Here is a 27,345-nt window from a genome sequence, read left to right as displayed (position 1 = left end):
AAAAATCAGCATAAAAATAAAAATGGGTAAAAGACTTACATTAACACAAACTCAGTGACAATATTTGTGAAATTATTATACAGGGAAAGAAACAGATGGCTATGTTTAGCAGACTTCACAAGGGAATTGGTGTACATTTCAGATAAATGTGTATCTTGTGAAGAGAACTATGATTTTCTAGGCCATGATATAAAACTAAACTGGGTCTGGTGTTATTTTCTTCTTCAGTCCATCCATCCACATACATGAAATACATATTAAAAGAACAAGCAAATGGCATTGGTCTCATATACACCCACCTTCATCCCCCTTTACATGTTGAGGAAGCAAGAAAAGACTTACTCTGACACAATTTTACACAGATTTAAACATCGATATAAGTTCAGTTGCCTTCAGGGAGATGAGTGTGTTAATTTAACTTTATGGGTGTTTTAAGTGGGTCTCTGAGTTGGATTATTTTTATGAGACACAGAGAGAGATTTGGCAGTTCTATCAGTTCTTGGTGTATCGAGTCTTTGGAAGCATGTACAAGGAAGCCCAGGCGGTCTGAGACAGCAATTGAAATAAAATTTGCTTTAGTTGACAGTTTACACATTACAGAGTCTGCAAAATCCACCTTGGAACTCTGGATAATGCTTCAGGCAGTATCAGTAATTCTGATGGAGCAGGCAGTAAAGCAGCAATAGGAACGTGGGGCATATGCAAACATTATGCAGCTCGCTCGCCTGGAAGAAGAGAGAAGGAATGCAGATGATTTATTAAATCTAACCAAATAAAATAAATATGATATTGTAAGATACTTTATTAAATCTAACCAAATAAAATAAATAAGATACAAATAAAATAAAATAAGCATCAAAGAAGTTGCTATGAAGATTTGTAGAAAGTTTTTTTTTCCTAAAAAAGAAAATATGAAAAAATCTTCACATGAAAAGCTAAGGCAAATATAAAATATGCTCTCTGTTTGGGTGGGAGGCTGCAAAATAAGGAGATGGGTTCATGGCAAACAAAGGTTTTTAAGGGAAATAGTAACTTTTGACTGAGACACTCATAAAAAGCTTGGATTTAAAATTTCAACAAACCTTGAAAACACCATCAGCAAAAGGCCGATAACTGCAGAATGAGGTTGAAAGTGTCAGCTCACCCAAGAGACTGCTAGCAGCCATTATTTTCACTGCCTTGATGACAGACCCTAACCCTGAGGGATCCAGTTATATTGTCTTCTACCTTTCCCCTTCAAAAAAAAGCTTTAAAAATGTAAACTGTAAGAAAATGCAGCAGTCAACAGGCAGACAGCTCTTTTGTATAACCCTCAATGGACACAGCCTTTGTCAGCAGGAGCAGACACTGTCCATTACCATGTGCTGTGTAGGTCTGCTAGAAATTACTTCACAGGCAAACAACCCCACCTTGTAATACAGCGAACAAAAGAATGTTAAGTGTCTCAGGGATGCAAAAAAAAAAATTCAGGAAACTTAAAATGAAATGAGATAAACCCTGTTGAAGGTGATACAACTCTTAAGATGTGATGTACCTGAGGGAGGTTTATATTTTGAACAGTTTGCCATGTGTGTATCCATAGTGTACTTTGTGTGGTTTTTGAAGTGGGTGAGGCAGGTAGGTGTCACCTGCTATATCCTAGATCTCTATGGGGAATAATGGATTACATATCCTTCAATACTCTCCTGAGTCAAGAAAATTTGCTGTCCATAAGTGAAGATGAGATTGGTAAATAGCAGAGTGACAATTTTTGCAATTAAAAGACAGGCTTGACAAAATCAGCAACACTGGATCTGTCAGCTTGTAATTACCAAGCAGATGAATGATAGCTTTTGCTTTTAACACTGATCACATTTTAAGAGTGAGAATTCAGAGTTGATAGCAGCATTACCCTAAGATTTCCATAAGATTTGGATCATAAGCCTCTGATCAGAAGGCCTGAGATAAAGCTTAATTCCCAAAATTTTCTGTGAAAAATTATGTTTTGTTAATAATGTTCACTGAAATGTCAACTTCTCTCAACTTGTTTAATATACTGGCTTACTGCTCAGTTGAATATAGAAACAATATGAAAAGCAAGATTTTGATCTGTGATGATTCAATGAAGTAAAACTTAAGAACGATCATTCTGATTTCAAGAGACTTGATTTTTTTCATAACATAGCGTTTATTTCACTGCTAATGAAACATCTGATTTCAAGTGTATGTATTCAAAATTCTAATACACCTATAAAAATTATTTTTTCTAGGAAGTTAAAAGACATTGAAGTAGCCAAGCGTATAAACAGAAAAGAAAGAAAAATAAACTGAAAAGTGGAATCTATGATCATTCATCAGGAATCCAAAGTAAAACATGAGAATGAGGCGGAAATGAAGGACTAAAAATAAAAAGATGGTTAAAATGGTAAATGGCAGAATAACAGGATTTACTAAGTACTTTGAATTTTTACAGATTTGTTAATAAAATCTTGTTATTTTGAGTCTTCAGAAATTAGATTCATATTGTAATAACTAACTGAAATGATTGTATAAAAATGAGGGAATTGAAAGCAAGAAGTGAGTTTCAAAAACAATTAGGATTTCTGTATTTCTGTTTTAAGAAGAGCTCAACTCAACGCCCTTCTACAAGCCAGATTTCCAAAGAACATTTTATGCTGGGAGGTGAGATCTTTTGAAATTCTGCAGATGTGTGCACATAGCTCTTGAAAATCAGAGAGTCATCTCTTTGGAGAATTGGGCCAAATGATTGGAATTCAGTATATGTTGCACATAGCTTGAATTTTTTTAATGTTTTTATATGGCAGTTAATGTGCTTTTACAGAAGTCAACGGAGCCAAAAATCTAGCAGTTCTCATGCTGTTTTAATAGTAGGTGAAGGAGAACATAGCCAGTTAGGACATTGAAGAGTTGTTCATGAAAGGAGCAGGTGAAGGGATATTGTATAGTTTTTGAACATAGACTTTGCAAACAGTTAACCCTTTGAGCTCAGCTTTAGCTCTAGTAACCAATATCTGTTCCTAGAAGCTCTATATTAAAAGGGTATTTTGCTGCCAATTTAGAGCCCTCAGCAAAGAAGCTGAGCTACTTTGTCAGCTCTTGCCTCATGCTGTATGTGGTACAGTTGCTCAAGCCATGAGGAAGAACTTGGCTTGGAACTTTATGAAAGAGGTTACTGAAGATGGACAGGGTTGTAATTGCAAATATTTCCTACTCTGCCATATTGTTCATTTGTTCATTGCACATGATTCATGGTGAAGCCTAGGGGTATTCTGCTGCTTTGGTTCCTACCCAAGAGTGGTTTGTCCTGTTTGAAGAGTTCACTGCGGGAGTGAAAGGAATCAGAAAAAGACACAAACTTCATATCAAATACTTATAACATCTCTGAGCTTAGTTAGCACATCCATTGCATTGGAGGGCATTTTTAATACCCTGTAGAATTAAGTTCAGGCAAATACTGGAGACTTTTTTTTCCTGTATCACTCTAGTACTTCATTGATTGCTGATTATTGTAGGGGAGTTTTTGCCAATGCCACTATTGATCTTTTCAGATACCTGAGGATGTGTTCCATGACCATAAGCCTCTCTTTAGGGAGCTAAATCAAGCCCTAGATTTCTTCTTAGGAATCCCCATCTGTACTCTTATGACTTAAGCTATCTTCAAATTAAATGTAATAGAAGTCCTCTTCCTTTTCTATTTGTTTCAATGCGTAAGTGTTTGAAATACTTAATTTCTGGTGTTTGGATGCAAGTCTACTTATCTGTGGCATTTTGTGAAAAAAACTCATTGGAGTTTGCTCTTTTATGTGGAATTGAGTGTTAAGTATACATTTTAGCACAAGTTCAGGAAGGACAATGTGTTTAATTAACTTATTACCTTTGAAGTCCTGTAAGGAAGTTGAATTTATGTTAATGAAAATATGCTTTTAATAACTTTGTTACAACATTTTTAGTCACTGGAAAATGTTAAGAACATTCCGCTCCATTTCAAATTCCAAAACAAAGCATAGTTTTGTATAAGGAGCAGAATTTACTGAGTCTTAATTGTTCTTGAAAACACTGAATTTCTGCTCCTCTATTTTAAAACAGTAGTATGACTACTGCAAGTGTATTTTACTGAAACGGAAGATACAAACCCCAGTTCTCAATAAATATAATTTAAATTGCGACCTTTAATGGCAGCTGGCATGGCTCAGACTTTTTACCTGGCACTGGCAATTGAAAGATATTCTGCAAATTCTTGTTTTCAGTTGCACTAAAACCCTTACTTACCTGATGACCAGTTTTATTTGTGTGATAAATTAGATATGATAATTTTTCTCTCTTAGCCGATTTCTGCATATATTCAATTTGTTATAATAATTCAGGCTAGCAGTAGTCTCTAGTATTGCAAAGGAAGGAATTTTCTATTTTTCCCTTACTATTTAAAATCCTAACAGTTCTGGAAAGATGAAAGCAAGGATGGAAAAATGAGCTGAGAGAATTCCTAACTCCCTTCTCTCTCTTTTTACCTTCTTCTGATACCCTGACAAGAATTTGGGATATAAGTTCACTCTCAAACCTCAAATATTCATGGTTTCTTTTCATTCTCTGACAAAAATATGAAGTTCTGCTTAGTGTATACTTCCTGACTCACTCATCCTGTTTTTCACTGATATCACAAGGCAGAACATTACTGTTCTTCTTTCTCTGGCGTACAGCATTACGCCACTAAGCGACTTTAATTAGTTAAAATGGTAGGGGCCTGAACTCCTTCCAATATTCAATACCAGCTTAGCTTGTCTAACTCCTAACCCTTTGAGCTGAGAAAGACTATGGATCTGGTTTGACTGGATGCCTTTTTGAGGGCTGACTTAAGTGAGCGGTAAAATAAACCCCTTCCAAATGTCATGAGTGGAGCACTTAAAAATACAAGTCCAGGGATCTCAAGGCACTGATGGAAAATCATGGCCTTTCCTTTTCATCAGCAGAATGAGATTATAATTGTAAAGCTGGTTTCTCATTTACTTTGTTCAGCTCCATTTCCTTAAACTGAATGGATTGTCATTGAGATTTATTGGTAGGTATGGCTGTACATCTATGGCTGTGAAAGCAGTTGGTTCAAGACAACACAAAGTCTGATTGTTAATGTTTTCTTTTGGTTGAGCCACCTCTTCAGTTTAAGGGCATATTGCTGGTTCATCCTAAGTGGTAAATGTGCCAGGGCATGTGTACAAAGGTCACATTTGCCAGTCCCTGTGCCATAAGGGTACCTGTAGATGCAATGTGGTGATCTCACGGGAGTGCTACACTGAAAAAAAAACCCACCCTGTTCTTCCAAAATGAAAACGGAAAGAATTTCTGCTGGAAAGTGGCAGCTGCATTCTGACATTCATGTAATGGGAGCAACTGAAAGCTTTATGGTGTGTAACTGTGACACTGCATTCCAACATAAGCTTCTCCCTGCCCTTCTTCCAACCAATAAACTATTCTTCCTCTCTTTTCACTCTCACCCCTCCTAATCTTCTTCTGTTTATATGCTTTAATCATAATAGCAACAAATCCATCCCTGCTGGTATTATCACACCGTTGCAAATTTTGGCTGTCTCCTTTGGCACTTCCCTTGTAGATGGAATGACATTGCCCACTTTGATGGGGCTTAATTCTCTATGTAAAATACTGCCCTGTCAATGAATATTTTCTCTATTAAACTATTTTCAGTCCAACAATAAGATACAGATTTTTGGGAGAACAGTTTTCTCATTATTACCTTAACCCATAAAAAGGCTATTTTTTTTTTTTTAATTCAAACATTTTGGGCAAGTTTTCAGTTACCCAAATATTTGTAGTACAGAGTAATTTGCATTTCAGCCCTGTGAGACTTATAAATGTAATGAACAGTCTGTGTGTTTAATATTTTTTATATTTTTAATAATTTGCAAATAGTTCAGTACGTAGAGCTGACCTGTTGAAAAATAGTTTGCAGTGTCTGTAGAGAATACTTCTGAGACTTTTGTGTATTTAACAGAATTCTGAGCTTCAGCTGGAAAAATTCTAGGAGTACTTCTTACTGGAAAATATTTCAAGTAATGTGAAGCAACAGATAGTTTTTTCCTGTGCCATGACCCAGTTGTAAGGTGAGGTATGGAAAGTCCCTCTCCTATTGCTATAAAACAGGTTTCAGCATTGGAAGTAAAGTACACAGAAAATATTGATACCAGCTGAAAGGTGTGATTGAAAGTGTATTTATTTCAAAGGAAATTGTCAAAGGTCTCAATTTACTTGTCAGTCCAAGAGATTAATCTCTAACTACCATGATCAGTGTTTTATGGTAGCCATGGTCTTCATCTGTCTATCCAAGAATAGATAAGAGAGTCTTGGTTTCTAGAGCTGGGAATATTGTATCTTTGGTCATATCTACATGGAGTGTAGGCTGTCACGTTTAATATCTGGGAAATGATCCTTTGATCAGAATTTATTCCTGGGGCATAATTAAGACATATTAAATTCTTGAAAATTTTGCCACTAGTTTCAACAGGAGCAATATCACACACCCCCCTGTACTGTAGGTGTAGTCACAGACCAGCAGGAGTACTCAGAGAGACATTGGGCACAGTCTCATTAGGGCTCTTCTTTTTGGTTACTCTGTTTGTGATCACTGATAAAGGTGATTTCTTACTCTCAGCAGCTGTAGCTGGATACTGCTGAGATTTCCATGCCTCTCACTTGGTTGTCCTCAGTTACCTTTGTCCCATTCCAGTTCTTTTGTAATTAAACTCTGCAGAGCAACTTCTAGTATTCTCATAATAATACAGCACAAAGTTAATACTGTAGAAGCCTGATGGTGATTCATGTTTTAGCAGGACTCTTCATATGGAGAGTCCAATGAGTTTGGATGCAGGACTCCAGTGCATAAGGCTCAGAATCAAATTTATGCTAAGTCAGTGGAAAGGGGCCTTAAAGTAGACATAAATTTAATCACACCTCACCTTGGTGCAAATGACACTCAGATCCACATACCTAAGGATGTAATCATTGTACCCAGCACTGTATTTGTCATTACACTGGAGATCATGGTTTGAAATACAAATATATTAATAAAAATGCTGGTCCTTGAATTTTGTTTCCATCCAAGTGGAACTGCCAGGAAGCACTGGAAGCTTGGGGTCTTATAGGTGTACTTCAAATAAAATTGGATAATGTATGTTAAATAAAAAAGGTGCCAGGACATGGAAAAACCGTGTGATCACTGTAAAGTATTTTAAACAGATGCAAATTTTACCTGCTATATATATATATCATCAGGTAGAAGTTAAAAGAAAATAGTAAAAAAATAAGCAAAAGTTTTAATCCATTTGAAAAAATGTGTGGATTATAAATATTTTAAAATAGTTGGTCAAATTCAGATGTTGAAGGAGGTATCATTTATATTATAATATTGGATATGTTGAATGTAAGAAACAATAAGTTAAATAACATAAAAATTCAGTTTGTTGTGCTCCATTGTAAAGGAAGGTACCAAAAAGGAAGATACCAAAAAACCTTATGGTCAAGAAATATGAACCAGCTTACACAAAAAGGAAGTTTCCCTTAGATTTACTTGACTGCTTCTTGGCTTACATTTCTGCCATTTGCAAATAGTGACTTTGTCTGATATCACTGAGGTAAGCATTGCCCATACAACTTAATTCCCTTAAAAAAAAAATCCAAATATGACCTTACATTTTGCATCAGTTGGTGCCATTATAGAACATTGTGAAGTTGTGAGAACTGAGTTATGCCCAGTTTCACAAGATGGGTGAAACAGTGTGCCCTGTATCTTTCATTATCTTGTATCTCGAAGGAAGTTAATGCTATTGAAATGTTAGGAAACAACATACTTCTGAGGTTTTCAGGAAGATTTATATGTATGTTTTTTTTCTTAGAGAAACCTCCCAGGAAGTATATATCTATATACACTGTTTCCTGAAGAGCTGATATAGCTGATACTTCTTGTGTAGGTCCAGATAGGAATAGCTAAAACCATGGGGTATGTGGTTATATGAATTTGTGTTGTCATGAAGCCAGCCTGTTGTAGTCCCTGGAGTTCTCTCTTTTATAAATCAGGATGATGGAGACCTGTCTAAGTTGACCACCTCCCTTAAGGTCAGTAATAGTGATGAAGTTTTTTAGAGGTGAGAGGGGTCTGCATGGGCTGTACCTATGATCAAACAGAAACAAGAATGGTCTCCTCCTCAAGCTGAATTGAATATCCCAATCTATTAGAGTATGCTATAAGTAATTTTAACTATAAAGACATAAAGTTAATTCTGAAAAAAGGAGAGTGCATCAGACACCAAGAGGCAAAGACATCCTTGACATCAAAGGTAAATGGAAAACAGCACTTGGACTGGAAACAGCCCTTGTCACACAGCCAGCCTGAGCTTAGGATGTGAGTAGTTAATGGAAAAGACTGTAAAGAAAGCTAAGAGAGTACATCTGTTATGGTGGCTGTAGATTTGCACCATGTAGATACTGTAAATATCATACATATATATGTTTATGAAATTTATTTATTATTATTATAATACCTGAGATGTTTATGGACTTTTCCATAGTCCACCAAATATTTTTTGTCCTGATGTTAAGTATAGCTTCTGTGCCCTCATCATCAGATGATGCCCTCATCTGCCTTCCTTGGAAGCAGTAAAAAATGACCACAGGTAGAGAGTATATACAGTGTTCCCTATAGCACTGTAAACCTCATTTACATGCTCACAGTAAAATTCATTGAGTATTTGAAATCACAAAGGAATTCTCCACCAACACTGATCTCTGTGTTTTGTTTTGGTAGCATTTTCTCTAGGCTGAAAAAAAAATCCTTTCCTGGGCTTTTAAAAATATTTTAATTTAATGAGTTCCATATTAGAAAAGGGGGCCCATGAGAGTGATAGTGTTGTGAGTCTGCCATCTTCTCATCCTGTGCTGTATCATCAATTTTGGGGGTTTAGATCTTTTTCCAAAGCATCATAAAATATGTCATTGGGTGCTGGAGGATTTCTTACAGCTTGATGGGAAGGAAATACAGAATGGTTGTGGACTGGATTTAATGATCAATCTTGTGCTGGAGTGTTGAAAAGTTCATCTTATTAACAGAATACTTTGAATTATAAGTATTTTTTCCATGGTGTTCTCAACTTCACTTTTCTTCTGATTTTTTCTCTTTTTTTGGAGGAAGGGTGAAGGCTTTAGGAATAATGTGTGATTGGTTTTCTCCTCCTGAAAGGATATATTTCTTTCCTGAGCATAACCCTGCAGATATTCTGCCAGCTTGCTGTATAACTGAAACATAAATACATTTTTAATTTTTGAATGTTTTAAACATTTACACGAAAGAAGGAATAGCGGGGGGAAAACCCTCGCTTTTTAAGTGAACGCATTTGCTTTTCATCATTCATTTAGTCAACATCTGTAATATGCAGTCCCAGGGCCATGTACTTGCATGAGAAAAGTTGAATATATAAGTAACATCATCAGGCTTTATATTAACTAGTTTTTTACAGCTCCCTGACACAATGTTCTGGTTTGGGAAGTCCAGGCTGTCTGTACATCCATGTAAGGGGGCATTTCTCTTTCTTGCACCATTCCTGCTGGTAACAGTTCAACAGCTGGGACACTATACCTTGATGCAGCATAAAAATTTGTGTCAATGCAGACTCCTAATGCTGCTTTAACATTTTAGAGTTTTCATTTCTTTCCATCACATTTAGTTATGTCACTTGTTCCACCCATAATATTATTGAGTATCCTTTGCATTTATAGCCCTTAAAATTTTGTGTAGGTATGATTCTCCACCCCAATACCTTTTTGCTCCCATTTTGCCATACAATTAATGTGGTTTTTTTCTCTAAATATAACCTCTTCCAGAAATTTTATCATCCAAGCCCCTTGTTAATTTTAGGCTGTATTTGTGGCTCACTCTTGGTTGAAATCTTTCCATTTAGGATGTAGAGCACAGGATGCAATCTGCATTATCTCCCAGAGGCAGAGCTTCCTCTGGCATTTGTGATGTGTTTCCTCACTGTGTCTAACATGAAGTTGTAGAGCTTCTCTCTTGTTTGCTTTCTGCACCATATCATATTGCAAACTTGCATCTCCCACTTGTCTTTATAACCATATTGCTTTCCAAGATTTTTGCTACTCATTCATGCTTTAGATTATTTTTACTTAGCATATTTAAAAATAGTAGTAGCTTCTGAGTTTGTTCTGTGAGCTGAATAATTAAAATACCAAATTTAACTTAACCTCATTATTACACCACTGCTTTCCAGTTCAGGAGTGGGGTGAAGGTGGGTGTTGTTTTGGGGTTCTTTTTGGTGGGCAGGTATTTTCTGAACTTCTGCTTAGGAAAACTACCTTAAACATCATAAAACAGACACCCACGTTAGATCTCAGAAAGGTTGCTTGGCATTTACTGAAGCACCATATCCATGGAAACTGCAGTCTAGCTACAAAAGAGGGAGTGACAGTCAGTATGAAATACCTCTAGCTTCTTGTCTTATACTGCCTATCTGAAATTTGAAGATCAAATCTTCAAACATTCACCTGATATCATAATTACTGCACATTTTCAGTTTTTACAGAAGTAATACATTCTGGTTTTCTTACATTGCCATGTTAAGGGGCACCAGTGTATTTACAGTGTTTTCAGTGCTAGAGATCATACACTGCGGTGGATGGGCCTCTTTAGAGAACACTTGCTCAGATGCTGCTTCATGGTAGCATTTCGTTTCCAAAGTATTATTTAGAAGTGTGCCCTGCTGCTTCTCCCTGGATTTTGTTCTATATGATGAAGCTCCTAGTTAGAAGTTGTAGGTCCTCTGTAATTAGTGGGAAGCAGATAATTCTACTAGAAAGTGTTTTTAGATCACTTGATATTTTTTGAGGATCTGTCCATGACAGACTTCAGTTGGGAGTCTTGGGTGATTTAACTCCTATCTCAGGCACCTCAGTTTAGAACCAGTAGTGAACTTGGATAACACTGAACCAAGATGGACTCTGAAAGGGTGAAGGTTTGTTCTCAGTTATTTTCCCACCATTTCATGGTGCAATTTCAGCAGATACCTTTAATATCTGTGTTTGTAAACGCATACACAGTTAGTGATGGGCTGTTCTTTCTTTGCTGAGCATCTGATGAATGATCCCTTGATAACAGAGGGGAGATCTTTATATCCTTGCCAAGGTTGCCCCACAGTGTGTTTAGAACGTCATGCAGACAAAACCAATTATTAAATATCACTGAAAAGGTCAAGGTATTTCTGACTGATTGAGGTAAATATGCTAAAAATTGTATTTAATTTTTTTTTTTTATAAAACATACCAGGGCCCACCCTGTGGCTCCTGTCAGCAAGTGGCAAATACAGCTTAGATTCCAGCCATGAATATTCCAAGACCCAAACTTGATTGCTTCACAGACGTCCTGTATTTAGAAGAATCCCTGGTCTACACTGTTTTTTAACCTGTGCCCAGATGTCCTGCTGCCTTTGGCCAGAATCCTGCCAGAGAACATAGTAAAAGGTGTTGGTCTTGGAGCCTAGGCCCTAGCCTGGTTTCACTTACCAGTACTGAGGTTATGATGCAGACTGGAAAACGTTGGTTTTATCACATGTGAGGAGATAACGTTTTTTGTACTGGTTTCACCTCTTTCTATTTACAGAAGACATACAAGGGGGAAAAACCATGCTAGCTAGTCAACAAGGAGTGCCTCTGCTCTGATAAAGCTCAGGTTATTGCTGTGCTGACAAAGAGAACTGTTTGTTATACTGCTCTTCTGGCACAGCTTAGCTGCTCTGTGCATGTATGCATGCTTTACTGTATTTGTGAATTTGCTCTTTTAGTGTAAGATGTCATTAATATTCATGTAACCAGAGTGCTGGATGGGGATCTCTAGGTATTGCTGTATTTATTCAGGGAAGAATTAGAAGCATGTACCTGAGTATGTGCACGTGTGTGTGTGTGCATGTGTTGGACTTGGCACATGCCCAAGGTAATACCAAGGCCTAATGCCTTAGAGGTAAAGGCACTGAAGTTGTCAAGCAAAATTTAATCCAAAGTTTATGTGGGAAATGGGTCTATGGACTGCTTGCATGCTTTTATGCTCAGTCCTTAAAAGTTCATTTGATTTTACATACTCACATTTTATATCTTTGGCGCTATTGTTTGGGTGCATATGTTTCTATGTAAAAGGAAAATAGCATCCTGGCCTTGTAAATCATGTTCATCCTTAGGATCATTGCTCTCTGCTGCTGTCCTGTTGCATTTACACTGCTGTGCTCTAACCTACATGAAAACACGAACTGGGTCATTGTATGTTTAAAGGTGGCATAAGGTAGTTCTACTGAACAGTAATTTCTTCAGACACTGGGAGAGAATTTCTGTCTGTGTGTCTGTGCATCCTGAATGTGCCTTCACAGCCCTGCATGTGTTGATTCCCTTCAACAACTCAATCCCTAGCTGGATCCTCAGGATGCCTATGGAAATTCTACCAGAAGGTCCTGTGATCAACCCTGGATCCTTGATTCACTTTGTTCTCAAACTATGACAATTCAAATACCCTTAGTGAAGTTGAGCTGATAAACATGAACATGATGCTGTTGGTGACAGTCAAAAAGTCTGTTTTTCTTAGGGAGCAAGAGTTCCTTCAGCCCGTCAGAGAATTTAAGAGTGTTATTTAGTTTTACCAGCATGTTCACAGAGTTGCATATACTAACTGCATTTGTCTTTAAAATAAATTCAGCTCTTCAGGGAGCATGTTATGTGCCTCATAGAAGACATTTTGTAGAAAATTTAAAAATCTTTCCTTCTGTCACCTAATCTCACAGATTTTATATAATGGAATTAGAAGTCTGGAAAGAAAGAAATAGAAAAAAATAGAATGCATCTGATGCCGGGACACAAAGGGAAAATTTGGGCACTAAGAAACAGGAAATGTAGAAAATTTTAAAGGAAACTTTGAAATCAAGTGCTTATTCCTCTACCCTGTTCTATAGTCCCTGTATGTTGGGAGGAGTCCATAGAAGATGTTAACAGAAGATTCTTGTGCACTAAGCGGCCACTAGTGAACTAAGCCACCATGACATTATTTGTAATAAAAAATACAAACTTTCCTACAAAATGTTGGTTATTTACAATTTTTTACATTTTTGTTTTACAGAAACAGTTTGGTTACCCAGAAAAGTAACCTTCAGTTAAAGCAGAGAATTGTAATTTACCATACAGTTATTTAAAATATTCCAGCTTTTGCAACGTATATTTTCATGTGGAGTCATCTAACTTCACAAATTTCAGTTTATTTGTCTATAAAAAGCATGCTAAGACTTCTCTGTGGTGCTTAATTCTGATAAAGCACTTTGAAATAACAGTTGTAAGATCTTCTGTTAACTGTGTTTGAAATATTTGTTTTCTTACCTTTTTAATATGCCAAACATTTGTTTAGAATTACAGGAGATCCATAGGGTAAAGTAGAAGAAAATGCACACAGTATGTTTTTGATTTCACACCAGGAGAAAAAAAGTGTTTTGTCATTTGTGTCCATTCTTTGGCTCTTTTGCTGTCATGAAATCCTGTGGATTTGTTGATATTGAGCTGTGACAGAGTTCACTGGTGCAAAAACCAACGACATCTTAAACTGACCAAGAAGAAATTATTCAAGATTTTAAAGTAGATCTCTATATTTTACATATTATATTCTATTAATGAGTGAGTAAAGTGAAGTGAACGGGCAAATCCAGCAGGTCCTGCTGTGCGGAGAGGACAGCCCAAGCCAACACTGTCTGGTTTATCCTGTGCGTTTTCTTGGAAATCTGCTCAGCACAGCTGTGGCAATAAAGCACAGAATACTTCCCTGATCCTTGTTGTTTTGCCTGCAAGTTTCTGCATACTGAGTAGAAGAAATTGTGTGATTAATGTGGCATTCTGTGTCAAGGATAGACTGTAGATTACTGTTAAGTGCATCATTATGTTATCTTTGAGAAATTTACTAGGTTTCACCTGACAGATAATAGCTTTTCTTCTGCCAGCACAAGAGGGGAATAACAAACTAATACATGGAGTGACCTAATATATATCAAAAGAAATGCTGCTTTTGACAGAGAAGCAGCTCTTGCTTTTTGAAGGGTTTTGAAGGAATTTTAAATTAAACTTCCTCACTTGTTTTCTTTCCAGAGCTGGTTGTGTGGGTGCAGTGCTGTGCTTAGGCTCTCCATTACTGAGCACCGGATGGTGCAGTGACTCTGATGTAACACATCATGGATTGTTTCCTTCCTTCTGCCCCCTGATTTGAAGTCTGAGTTCCCTTTGGGCTCTGAAATGCATAACTGGTGTGGGATCTGAGCCTTGTGATCTTTTTGGCGGTGGTTATTGGTGGTTATAACCATTTCTGCCATCCCAGTTATCAAGAATGGGTTATGCAGCAGAAGCAAGTGCTTTCCAAAAGCCTCCCTGCTCAAAAGCCAGCGAGAGCCTCCAGCAACCACTGCTTCTGTCATTAAAGCAGAGTGAACCGGTGATTTATTTCTGAGGAAGTTTCACTTTCTGGTATTTTCTTCAGTGGACCAGAATATTTTTATTTTATGGCTCTGATAGAGATATCTCAGCATACCTGTGGTCTGTCATGAGCAGGGGTGGTCTGTTCATTGAGATCCAAGGGACAGGACTGAGAAAGCATGGCTGTAATTACTGTATTCACCTACTTGGAGCCTCCTCTGAAAAAAAATCTTTGAAATGGCTCTTGCTCTTTTCTGTTGGTCAATGTTTGCCTTTTTGCATCCTGACTGCTTTTCTCTCCTGTTTTGTTTCTATTAGCAAAATGTCTCTCTGTATTAAGAGCAGGTAGCATGGTGTGACAGCCCTCTCCAGGCCCTGGCTGTGTGAGCTCAGAAGGCACACACCTGGGGGCCTGAGTCTGCAAACAGCATTTCTTGTGTAATCAAAACTGGCTGATTTTAAAAGCATTGACCTCCTGTTGTTGGCATTGAAGGACTTAACTGCTCTGAAAATTAAGTGACTTCTTTCAGTACTGGTTATAAGTGGCATCCAGTTTTCAAGCATGATTTTACATTCTCAACACCATCATTTACCAGTCCCTCAAAGAAGTGGTATTACCCATTCAAACTTCAAATTGTAGCTGAAGAATATATTTCAACTCATTCAGTAGAAGGCACATAAATACATAAAGTGGAAAATATTACTGTGGGGATGTTTTTAACTTTATCCAATTTGCATACTTGTAGTATTTTTATAAGGAAACCATTTAAACATTTTACAAAAATCCTTTGCTGGTGTGGTTGAGACTATTAAATTGTGCAGTGTTAAGCAGCAACTTATTGGAAATTTAATGGTTTGGCTTTTTTGTACTCTGTTCTCATTTTAATCAAAACAAAACAACTTGCAACTTTTACTGCAAATCCAAACCCAAGTTTGGTCATAACCCTTATGCAGTGAAGCTGTGAAGGTACTCAGTTGTCATTTTGTCATGTTGCTTTGGATAGATTTAGATAAAAGCTCAATTGAAAGCCTGGATTGTACAGGAATGTATGTGTGGAATCTTGCTAGAAGCCTTTGCTTTATTCTTTAATATTTATATGGACCAGTGATCCTGGGAAGTGAATCATATTCATTGGGGATTCTTCCTAAACAAAGCACCTTGGTAAATACCATGCTGTTACGGAATGGGTATTTAATATTCCTTGTTTTGAGAGCTCACTTTTCCTGTAAAATAAGTAGTTTCTCTTCCCTCTGTGTTCTAAAATTTACTGTGCAGGTCATATATTCCTGAAGTTAATGGACTGATTGCTCTAGATACAGAAATATATAAACAGTGTCAAAAGGGAAACTCCCCAAGTCCCCACTCCTTCCTCCTGTGGTGCGTGTTGAAAGAATCAAGAGCAGAACATTCTGGGCTGGTTTGTTCTCTGGATGCATGCTCAGGCCATGCACCATTTCATTCTCTCTGTGATATATACACACTGCTAGATGAGGGAGTAGGAGCTGCCTTGGCATCCACATGAGTTATGTGAAGAGTTTGCAGGTAATGTTAGCTTTTGGTTCTTAACAAAATGTAGAACTTCTGAGACACTGCATCAGATTATAGGCCCTTAAACCATTTGGGGTTGGAGCCCTGTGAAATGTAGAGTTAAAAATTAATGATTAAATAGAAGCAGCTGCCTTGGTGACTAAACAAAAGAACATCTATTCCTTGAATAGTGAACTTTAGTGTAGGTGCTGTCCTGAGTGTTGAAATCTCACAGTTCAATAGCATGATAAGTGAATAACTGGTAAATAAATTGGCCAGTTGTACAAATACTGTTGATTGTCACAACAATCAATAGTGACAATTACAGTATAATTTAAGAATGCTTGTACTGTTTTTAGTGGGTTGACCAAAGCAGAGTCAAGGATAGGTGGTACACATCCTGGACACGAGGTGTGTTTGCCTTCTGTCGAATCACTGGCCAACTTCCTGTAGTCCCTGGATCCATTTGAGTCTCTGTTTCCAGAGTCTTCTCTTGCTCAGCTCTCTGCCTTTCCATGTGCTTAACAGATAAATATTACTGGACTTTGAATTGGGGGTAGTGTAAACTAGGTGAATCTGAATATTACTCTCTAATATTGTTAATATTTGTGCATTATATCTAAACTTATGGTAAAATATACTGTATTTTTGTTATATAAATAAATATTTGTAATACTTCTTTTATTTTGACTGATGGTTTTCTCAAGAAACTTAAATGAATTATGAGGAGGGTTACTATAAATAAAGGCATCATTAACCTTTGCACATTATTTAATGGTATTTATATGTCATTCATAGTTATGACAATACATGGTGGTTATATAGCCAGTGTCCTCCATTTTCAGAATAATTTGTTTTATATTAATTCTGAAAAATTTAGCTTGAATAAAATTCTGTGCCATCTGCCTGATTTCAGGTAGTGTAAACTGTGTATAGATAAATTCCAGGCATTTAAAAAGTAAAAAGACAAAAAATTATTAACTGATGGTGAGCATTTGAATCTTATTAATTTCCTTAATTTTACCTGAATATTTCTACTTCATTTATTTCAAGACACAAATAGGACATGCTTTTTTGTATGTGTCATTATAACAAATTGGGTTAAATCTCATATCTACATTTCTGTTGCAAAGAAGTTGAACTAAATCTTTTAAGTAATTCTGCAGCCAAATGCACATTTCAAGATCATGGCTTGGGAATTCAGCAGTACATTAAGAAATAGTGGATAAATGTTTAAAAAATACGAATTTTACATTTCTCTGTTATTGTCTGCAAAGGGTTTAAAAAAGAAATTAAATAAAATTATCCTGCATTTTTTAAATTTGTGGGTCATTACAAAATGCAGGAATGTACAGGATGGGGTAACAGTTTTCTTGGTTTCTCCCTTTTCTGCCAAGGTTTAGCAGCTTTCTCTGTGGTTAGTACAGCCATCCAAGCAACTAATCCTATATCTATAAACTGCAATGTCAAAGGATTAAAGTGTGCCTGGGAACGCAGGTCAAATCTGCTTTAGATCACAACAGTTTGGGTTCAGCTCCTAGCTGAAATATCACACAACTACCATGTAATTTAGTACAAGTTTTGCATTCCAATACTTCAGCTGCTGGTTGCCTTTAATAAAAAGAGGCCCAGGATTGATTTCCCTGAGAAGGTATTTTTCTTTGTCTCAAACCAAAGCAGTATCAGCTGGAAAGCAGAAGGATTTATTAAAATAGTATTTTTATATAAATAACTCTTTCAAATTCTGCTTTTAAAATTCTGTAAGAAGTACAGTTTCTGATGGTGGGTGCATGACACAGAGGTTTCCCTTCCCTCTCTCTGTCTGGCTGAACACAGTGACTTAGGAGACAGGGGGCAGTGGTGACAAGTTCCTGCCTGGCAGTGTGTCTCCTCTGGGACTTCTCCACCCCTCCAGGTGCCCCGGAGTGACAGCTGTGAGGCTCTGCAAGAACAGTAACCAGAACAATGGTTCACCTGGCTTGAAGGTGTTGCTGAGGTTGTCAGTCTACAACCTGCTTCTATAAAAATAGCTACCATGAAAAAAAACAGACGAGTCATTTTCCTTCAGACTCCTTCTGAAGAAAACAGACCCACTTCTTACAGAAGCCTGCTGCCTCCCTGAGCTGGGTTAAAGATGTGAACAGAAAGCCTCCCATCTTCCCACGCTGGTACAGCTCTTGGATTATTATCAATTATTCTTCAGGTAGATAGTAATGAAATTGCAACAAGCAGCCCAAGGACAATCAAGAGAGACTTCAGGGCCTTGGGACAACTGGTTAAGGAATCAAAAGCACAGCTGGTATTCTCTGGCCTTCCAGCTGCAGGGAATGATGAGGGAAGAAACAGGAAGAACCAGCAGATCAGTACCTGACTCTGACCAGTTGTTCTCTGAGTATCCAGACATGGACAGTGAGCAGAATGAAGCCCCCATAATGTATGGGGAAATGGTTAGTGACCTGCTACCCAGCACAGACACACAGTTGTCAGTGACCAGCAGGACAAGGGCAATGATTGTCACCCTGTACTGGGCAATGTTGAGGCCATACCTCGAGTGCTGAGTTCAGTTTTGGGTCCCTCATGATAGGAAAGACCTTGAGGTACTGGAGTGTGTCCAGGGAAGGGCAGGAGAGCTGGGAAGCACAAGTCTGATGAGGAGTGGCTGAGGGAGGTGAGTGGAGAAAAGGAGTTTCAGGGGGACCATATTGCTCTACAACTACCTGAAGGAAGGTTGTGGCCAGGTGGGGATCAGTCTCTTTTTCCAAGGAACAAGTGATAAGACAAGAGGAAAAGGCTTGAAGTTGTGCCAGGGGAGGTTTAGATTGGATATCAGGAAAAATTCCTTCACAAAAAGGGTTACCAAGCACTTAATAGGCTGCCCAAGGGAAGTGGTTTATTCACCGTCCCTGGAGGTATTTAAATGATGTATAGATGTGGCACTTGAGAATATGGTTTATTTGTGTATGTGGCAGTGCTAGGCCAACAGTTGGACTCAGTGATCTTAAAGACCTTCTCCAAACTAAAGGATTCTGCGATTTTATTATATTTCCTGAATTTTTGCAGTTTGTTCTGTTACAATGCCCAGATTGTGTAAGCATTTCTGGGTGGCATTCCCTGCCTTCCATTGGAGGGCTGCTGGGACTGGGAGTGCTGCACACAGGTGTAGAGGCATACATCAGCTGCATCTCATCTGGGAGTAAAGAAATATAAAATATATTTTACAAAAATAAGAATCTAATTTACACAACATGTAGAATAATATGCACTAAGCAGACATATGTAACTGCATTTATTGATATTGAGTCACCAAGAAAGCGCAGCTGTTTATTCCTTATTATCTACCAATGCAATATCCAGATCCTCTCTTACTTTTTTTTATTGATACTTCTGTTAGGTAGGGCTGTATCTCTTTGAGGGTTATTCCTATGTGAGTTATTGCAATATATTTTTACTTCCAGAAGAAAGTTGCAATTATTCTTTTAGAATATTTGCTTGATGTTAGCATTGAAATACAACTATGAGTAAATGTATTAACTCAGTTTTGATTAGTATGGGTGGGTGTGACTTTAATTCATTTCTTTTTACTTTAAGGCTATAGTGTATTATTGTAACATAAACTAATTACCACCTTCAGAAAGTCTATTTCATTATAAGATATAAAAAGCAATATCTTATGCCAGTGTACCCATTGTAGTGAAGAGGCTGTATGCTTCTTGTTCTGACCAAGTTTACCTGTATTAAGCTGCAAATTGAAAACCCTATATGTTGTCAGTTTTTAAAGTTACCATCACAGCAGCTGACATTTTTAAATTTGTTTGTTTGGTTTACTTAGAGAAAGCAGTTTACCAGGTGAAATGAAAAGCGGTGTACTTTTCCTGAGATAAAAAGCCCGCCGGGACTGAGCCGAGGGCTCCTGCCTGCTGCCCTCTGCTGGGGTTACTCCTGCTGGTGCTTCCAAAGGCCACTCACCTCTTGAGTTCTTATCATAAAACATCATTTTGTAACTGTGTACTTGTTTGCTTCATGTTTTAAAAGACTGAATCTGGGCACATCACACACCTTTGGGGCAATGTGCCTGGAAGCTCAGTCTCACTGCGATGGAGGCTCATGTAAAGGTTGGGTCTGCAGGCTGGGCTGTGCTGCTGTGCCTGGAAGCTCAGTCTCACTGCGATGGAGACTCATGTAAAGGTTGGGTCTGCAGGCTGGGCTGTGCTGCTGTGCCTGGAAGCTCAGTCTCACTGCGATGGAGACTCTTGTAAAGGTTGGGTCTGCAGGCTGGGCTGTGCTGCTGTGCCCTTGCTGACGGTGCTTTCTGTGCCCTGGCAGGTCCTGCGCTCCGTGCTGCTGTTCCCGACCATCGAGCGCATGGCTCAGTCCCCGCAGGGCAAGCTCATGACGCCCCTGCTGTGCAAGCTCCGCTACGCTCTCTACATGCCCGTGTTCCTGCTGTCCTTCCTGCCCGAGGGAGTCAAGGCCTCCCTGGTGAGGTTTGCTCTGCGGGGGATGAAGACCTGTGATGAGTCTTCAATAACAACCTCCATAAATCTCTTCAGTGTCGACTGCATTGGTGAGCACCTTTCTGTGTTAAACCATCTTTTGTATTTTTCTCATTTAGTAAATGTTGATTTAGTTTTTTAGTATTAAAGCATGAGTTTTGAGGAATAACAGATCTAGTCTTTTCTAAAATTAAGACCATGGGTACAGGAAAGTCTTGTATGAGTAAATTAATCTTAAAGGCAAAATAACAAAATATTTTCACAAAGAATATATATTTCTTAAGCAAACTGACCTATACTACTGACATGATTTCTCATGTGATTAAAACACTCTTTTTACAATGTACTTTATGTGACTTACATCTGCTTAGTTTTTGCATTTCATTCATATTGGATGGTGAATGTAAATCAGTAATCAGTTTCACAAAGAGTTCTTTGCATCTGTTTTTATTAAGCTGTTTTAGCCAGCTGTGTAGATTCTGTCATCTGAATTGGAATATTGGTAAATTCAGAAAAGGACCTTCAGTCTACAAAGACTCATAGAATTTACTTTATGCACTGAATTTCAGCACTTTTTTGGGCACAAAGAGAAAGATTAACGCTCCTCCAGTGTATATTGTACATATATTTTACACATTCTAGCAAGAGAAACAACTTTTAAGAAGCAGAATAATTTCAGATATATTATGTTAAGTTTAGAATGAAAACCAGAACGTGAATTGTGCTATACTCCAGGTATTTTGGTAAGTTAACAGTTTAAAACAATTTGGAATGGAATTGACATGCTAACGCAGTAATAATAGCAAGAAGGAAGTTTTGATTGCGTTAATAGTAGTAAAAACACATTCCTACATTTCCAGTTGGGCTCTGTCTTCTATCAGTTAAATTTTACTTACTAATCATCCAAACAGATGTGCCAGAGTAACTGGGATTGCATTGAGGGGCTGTGCCTTTCATGGATCTGTGGCTCTGTGTGGGAGGCTCCCTGTACGACTGTAGGGTTTGTGCTGCCAGCCTGGAGAGCCCCACTTTTACAGACTGGACATAATGACAGGGCACTCCCTTGCAGTGCCCTGTGCCTGACAAAAGCAGACTCCTGCTTGCTAATACACATTTCTGATTGAACTCCTATAGTTTGTGGCTTGAATTCCTATTAATTGATGACAGTTTCGTGGTGAGCAAGGAGAAAGCAAGCATGCAGTCATACCTACATGAGGTGCTCAGGTGTCTTCCTTTGATAGTTTTGTCTCAGAAAAAGGTATGTGGGGGTCTGTGAGGTCACATCTCCACAAGCCAGGAATCCTTCTCTGGTCCCCACAGATAAACTTGTACCTCTAAAATACAGGTTATACACAGCCAAGGTTGTATTGGAAATGGTCCTTGGCCTGTGTTAACCTCCAAAAAACAGGGCCAGCCATTGTTTGTATGTGTTGTTTGGCCCAGGCCACAGTGCAGCAGCAGGAATAATTGAACAGAACGGATTTTGTGTTCTGCTGTTGGAGGCTGACCCTCTGAGCTCTTTAGTCCCCAGGTGAATGAGCCAGGTTGATGTGTGCCTGTCAGCCTGTTGTAATTTCCTCTGCGTACCAGTGTCTGACCTGTGTCCTAGCTGTAAGGTAAATTAAGGCAAGAAACCAGGCTGAAGGCTCTTCACTCATGGGATGTGTTCTCTGCCTATGTTCAGTTTGTTGCCTGAATTAATTCTACCAGAATGAAAACCCCTGGGAGCCAAAGTCTTGTAAAACTTGCATAAATAGGCCTTATTGATGGAACTAGTTCTTTTGGGCTTGTGATAGCATCTCTCTCAAGTAGAATTCCCCTTTGGTTTGCATCTTTGGAAACTGATGGTGTTTTACAGCCCAGTGACTCAGGACCACATGTGTGGATTAATAATCTCTGAGCATCCGGATATTGCCTGTTAACCTTCTCTTTTATTGTTTGAGGACAATAGAAAATGTTAGCATTCAGCAAAAATTTGATAAATCTAGCACAACAACTGAGTGTGTCTTATGAGACTGCTCATCTGTGAGTTACTGAAGCCTCTGAATTTTTGGTAGACACTTTTCTGAACACTTCCTTTTCCCCTAAAAAATTACTAGATATAGTTCAGAAACATTCAGCAAATGAGGTTGTTTCTTCTCTCCAGGAAGGTTGCATGTCAACTCATTAAAAATATACATATTGCCTTTGGCATGTAACTCTGTTGCATTACTGTAATTGTAATAAAAGCTGTGATTAAGGGCAGAAAAGATGGTAAAAGTTTCCTTAAATCTAATACGTCCGTTAAAACAACCCGACCTGCCAGGGATTTGTTACCACATCCAAAGCTTAGTCACAACAATGTTTTCTCTCCTCTGAAAGGAAATGAGATTTGAAAACTTAATTAGAACAGAACTCTAAGACCAAGTGCTTCTCCCATTGACACTGAGAGTGAAAAGCTCCATTCAGTTGCTGCAGGATCAGGCCATTGGCTGAAAGAATCAGTGAAGGAAGAATTACATTACCTATTATTGCCCCACTTCCAAATTATGTTTGTTCCTGCTTCTTATCCAAACACGTCTTTCTGTTGTTCTAACTCCATAGTTGATGATATATGGAAGCCCCAGTTACACAGCAAGAGGAATTGTGATGACACTGTCCAGAAAGGGAACATAATAAAATGTCTTGTCCCAAAGAGGAAACAGCACAGAAGGAGAAGAGACAGCAGGGACTGTAAAGAAGATGGATTGTAAGGAAGGATGGGAACATACAGTGTATAAATAATAAAGGACCTATAAGAAACAAGCAAAAGGGGCTGAAGGGCCTTTGCTTACCTGGTTTAACTTCTAGCAAAGATATCTTACGGCAGAAAAAAACATTATAATGAACAAACAAGCATTTGGGTACTTGTATTTATGAACTTAGGAGATCAATAGACAGAAATATTAAACATCAGTGACCCTGACTTATCTGAAACATTGTGACTCTGTTTATTCAGGCTAGCAAAACAAGGCTACCCCTATCTAACACAGCAGTGGTGGTTCTACAAATCATGTTTAGTCCTGAAGTGCTGGAATACTTTGGCACTCCAGTGCCCTGAAATTTGTAAACATTTTTTTGGTGACAGATGCCAGTAGCAGACTTACAGTGACAGTAAACCATTCTATCTACATGGAACAGGATTTATTGTCCAGCCGTTCGACTGGCAAACTTCCTCCATTTGTTTCTGTAAAATTTCCACAAAAGCACAGACATTACATAATGGGTAAACACTGCACAGCTTTTTTGAGAGGCAGGCTCAAAGGTCAGAGGTTAATGTCTGGATGACAGGGAAGATACAGATAAGCACAATAGCAAGAAAAACCTCTAACTGGCCCAAATGAGGTGGGTCCTTTGTGATCTTGAACCTGTGACTTCCCTGGAGGAATCTCCCTGTTTGTTTAACCTGGTCGGGGAGCAGGGTAGCACTGCAGCCTGGGCCAGGGCGAGGTCTGCTTTGTACTGTTGGGGCAGGTTAGGAAGGAGGGGACTCAGAAGCCTGAAACAAGGCTATCAGATTCATTTAGGCTGTCACATAAGTGAAAGCTGGAAATAAGAGATGCCTAGTTAATTTAAGCATCCAACAGAAGTTGTAAAACAAATAAGATAAAACTCCAGAATTGTGTTTCAAATTTTATCTTGTTCCAAGTGTGGAAACATTCAGATTTCATGTGGAGGGTTTAAATTTCCCTTGTTTTACAGAGGCAAAAAGGGCTATAGCAGTTTCAGGCACTCCACAGGACTGTAAAGAAAGCAAGTCCCAGCTGAGGTATTGAGGTTTGTCTCCCAGCTGTAGCTGCTTCTCCCTCTCAGATGTACAGGATGACAAAATTAAATCCCTGAGGTGCCAGGGAGTAAAAGATTTTATTGTGGGATACATTTTACACAACTATAAAATAGCATCTTTGAGATTAATTTACATCAAAAGCCAGTAAAATGTAAGCTTTCAGTTGCTATGAAAATGGAACAGAAGTTTTTACATTGATGACTCAAGTTATTTTAAAAGTTTATTTCCAGGAAGCCAACTGGGAGGTAGCATTCTGGGTTTGAATTACCCAGCCTCAGGAGTTATCATGGCTTGAGATCTGTTTCTATTCCAATTCTTTTTATTTATCAGAGAGATTTGAAATGTGACATTATGGTTGGTCTCCATCTGATCACTATGAACATCATGCTGTCTGAGTAGCTGGCTCTAAAGCAGGAAAGGCGAATCACACCCTGCAATGACCGATGCGTTTTACTGATCACAGAGGGACTCTCTCTACTAGAAACCAAAAGCAGAGGGAGATAAATGTCATTCAGAATCCACTGACTGTTCTTTTTGCTTCAGATACCAGAAAACAATGTGTTCCAGATTTTCTATGCAGCTTTTACCCTTGCTGCTAGGACAGTCACATATCTCATACTTTGTCTGCATTAGAATTTACAGCTGCTGATTTCTAGTGAGAGTCTTGTTATTTGTTTCCTGCCTTCTTTGAAAACTCATTTTACATTTTCACCTCAATTTCCTGACAAGTAAGATGGGAAATTTTTTTGAGATCTTTTCCTGGGACTGAAGTGCTGTGGAAATACCCATCTAACCAAAATGTTTGGGTAAGGACAGCGCATCCTGTTGTGTTCATGGAACTCAGTAGCACCTCCACCTATTCTGCTTGTTTTTCAGATATAAAAACCTGTGCTTAAGGTATTAGGTAAGCACTTGATAAAAACCTTCACATGAAATTGTGAAATAAGAGGTTTTGCCCCTGAAAAATGTTTTTAAAAGCTATGTAATTGCACATATAAAATTTAGTTTATATGTGCAATTACATAGCTCTTTCTTGCTCTGCTTTTTAAATTAAAATGCAACAGAAGTTATGACGGGCAGATGGAAATTCAGCACAGAAGGCATAGTTCTATTGATTTTTATTTTGTTTTATGGAAAAAAATCAGAAGAGCTCTGCCTTCCATGCTGAATGGAACAAAACCCATCCATTGAGGCATGCACAGCCAAGGAGGATATGCACATTATATACTCATCTAGGTTTTATTTTTCAAATGCTGTACCACCATGTTTAAAAAAGAACCCAGTGTTCAAGACAATGGATGAGCTATTGGCCAGCATCACATAGCTGGTCAGCAGCAGAGCTCTACATAGACCTGCATCCCAGGGCAGCAACTTGATCTACTGAACCTGCCTAGCCACTAGTTTAATCTAAAAATACATATATGGATGTCAGTCATGAGCAGCTTCCCCAAACCACACTGGCCAGACAGGATGGTGCATGCAGTGCATTTTAAAATAGAGACAGAAATTGATACTACAAAGGATTTCAGGTAGCACCTTTCAGTCTCACACCTACATCTTTACCATCCTACCATCATAGTAGGCAGGAGAATAAAAGCTTTCCCTACACTCTGGGCACTGGGTAACTGTGCAGATCTTTGAACCCAGACCAGAACATTTTCAAGTTGGTTTTCCAGGCTGATGGAAATCCAAGTCCTGGTAGTAAAAAGTGATTGCTTTATTTCTTCTGATGAATGTACATTGCAGATAACTTCTGGCTACAATGCAGAAACCATTTCAAGGATGTTTTATATTTAAATATGTGTAGAATTTCAGACATGATGGATAGCCAGACAAAATTTCATGGTGAACAGAAATTACTGACATGGTACATAAATTCCATCTACATAAACTAAATCATGTTACATCTGTGCAGAATAGTGCAGTATATCACAGGTGGGCAAAAACAGTGGAGCTCAGCAGGTCTCCTCTCTTCCTATGTGCATTCTTTGATGCTCAGTGGGACAGAAAGAGGTCAGAAATTATACAACAGATAGTCTCTCCTTCTTCACTAACATCTGATTAATTAGGCTTCAAGAGAAGTCTGTCCTGAAATCAGGTAACTCTACAGCCATCTCCTGAAAGATGTTTTTTGCCCCCTGAATTTGCTCTGCCAGAAGGCTGCTTTGGTAGCCCAGCAGCCTGGCCCAGTGTGCAAAAACCTCTGGTCCTGCAGCGTTTCTCAGCAGCCTCTTGTGTGCTGTCACAGCTCAGTCCTATCCACTTCTGACATTTTAAGTGATGATCGTAATATGTGTTTCTGCAAAGTGTTTAAGAGCGTGTTTCCTTACCTGTGGAAACACAGTAATATTTTATCACCTGCTTCGAAGGAAAAGGCGCCAAAGAATAACAGTCTTTAATATTTTCATGTTTCCTTTGCTACTGTTTATTTTCCTGTGTGATGCCTGACTAAAATGTTTGTTTAATGTAGTCGGACAACTCACCTTACCAAGGCAGCACTTAAGCTGATGGAAAAACCTCACATCTGCTCTATTCTTTCTGTGTGAATAAACTTTTCCTTATTTCAGAGTGGGATGCTCATATTAAATTACTGGAGGAAGGCAATGACTTTTATGTATTTATAGTCCTATTTATTTATTAAAGTTAATCTGCTTCATAATTTACCCCATTTCCAAAAGAAAGAAAGATGTTTAATGGGGACTTTTATTACTTGCAAAAGCTTTTACTTTCCTGTGAAAGCCTTATGAAAATAATAGTAATAATGTGGAAATTTCTCATTTGGTCTGTTTCTGTTAATTATTCCTCTCTTTCTTCTTGGGGGAAAACCCAACATAAAAAACTCCCATCATAAATATTACTCATAAGGCGTGAATGTTTTGATAGTGGAACTGCTGATCATTTCCATGAAATGTGAGGCACAGTTGGGATTTGGTTGGGGAAGGGGAGATTGTTTATTCACCCCTGGTGAGGCTAAATCCCCAGGGACACGATTTACGCCCACAAATTTACAGTGAGTCTAA

General features: G+C 38.3%; 1 protein-coding gene across 1 annotated transcript in view; it reads left to right on the top strand.

Annotated features, from left to right (window-relative positions):
- Positions 1-27,345, top strand: part of LDAH (lipid droplet associated hydrolase) — a 117,081-nt gene that overhangs the window by 57,235 nt on the left and 32,501 nt on the right. Inside the window, exon 5 of the mRNA XM_054629501.2 lies at positions 20,351-20,591. Coding sequence (XP_054485476.1) covers positions 20,351-20,591 — 241 coding nt within the window. The remainder of the gene's footprint in view (positions 1-20,350; positions 20,592-27,345) is intronic.

This window comes from Agelaius phoeniceus, chromosome 3, assembly GCF_051311805.1.
Source record: "Agelaius phoeniceus isolate bAgePho1 chromosome 3, bAgePho1.hap1, whole genome shotgun sequence".
In the NCBI taxonomy this organism is placed as follows: domain Eukaryota; kingdom Metazoa; phylum Chordata; class Aves; order Passeriformes; family Icteridae; genus Agelaius; species Agelaius phoeniceus.
Note: the sequence above shows the minus strand (reverse complement) of the source record. Positions and strands in the feature narration are given on the sequence as shown.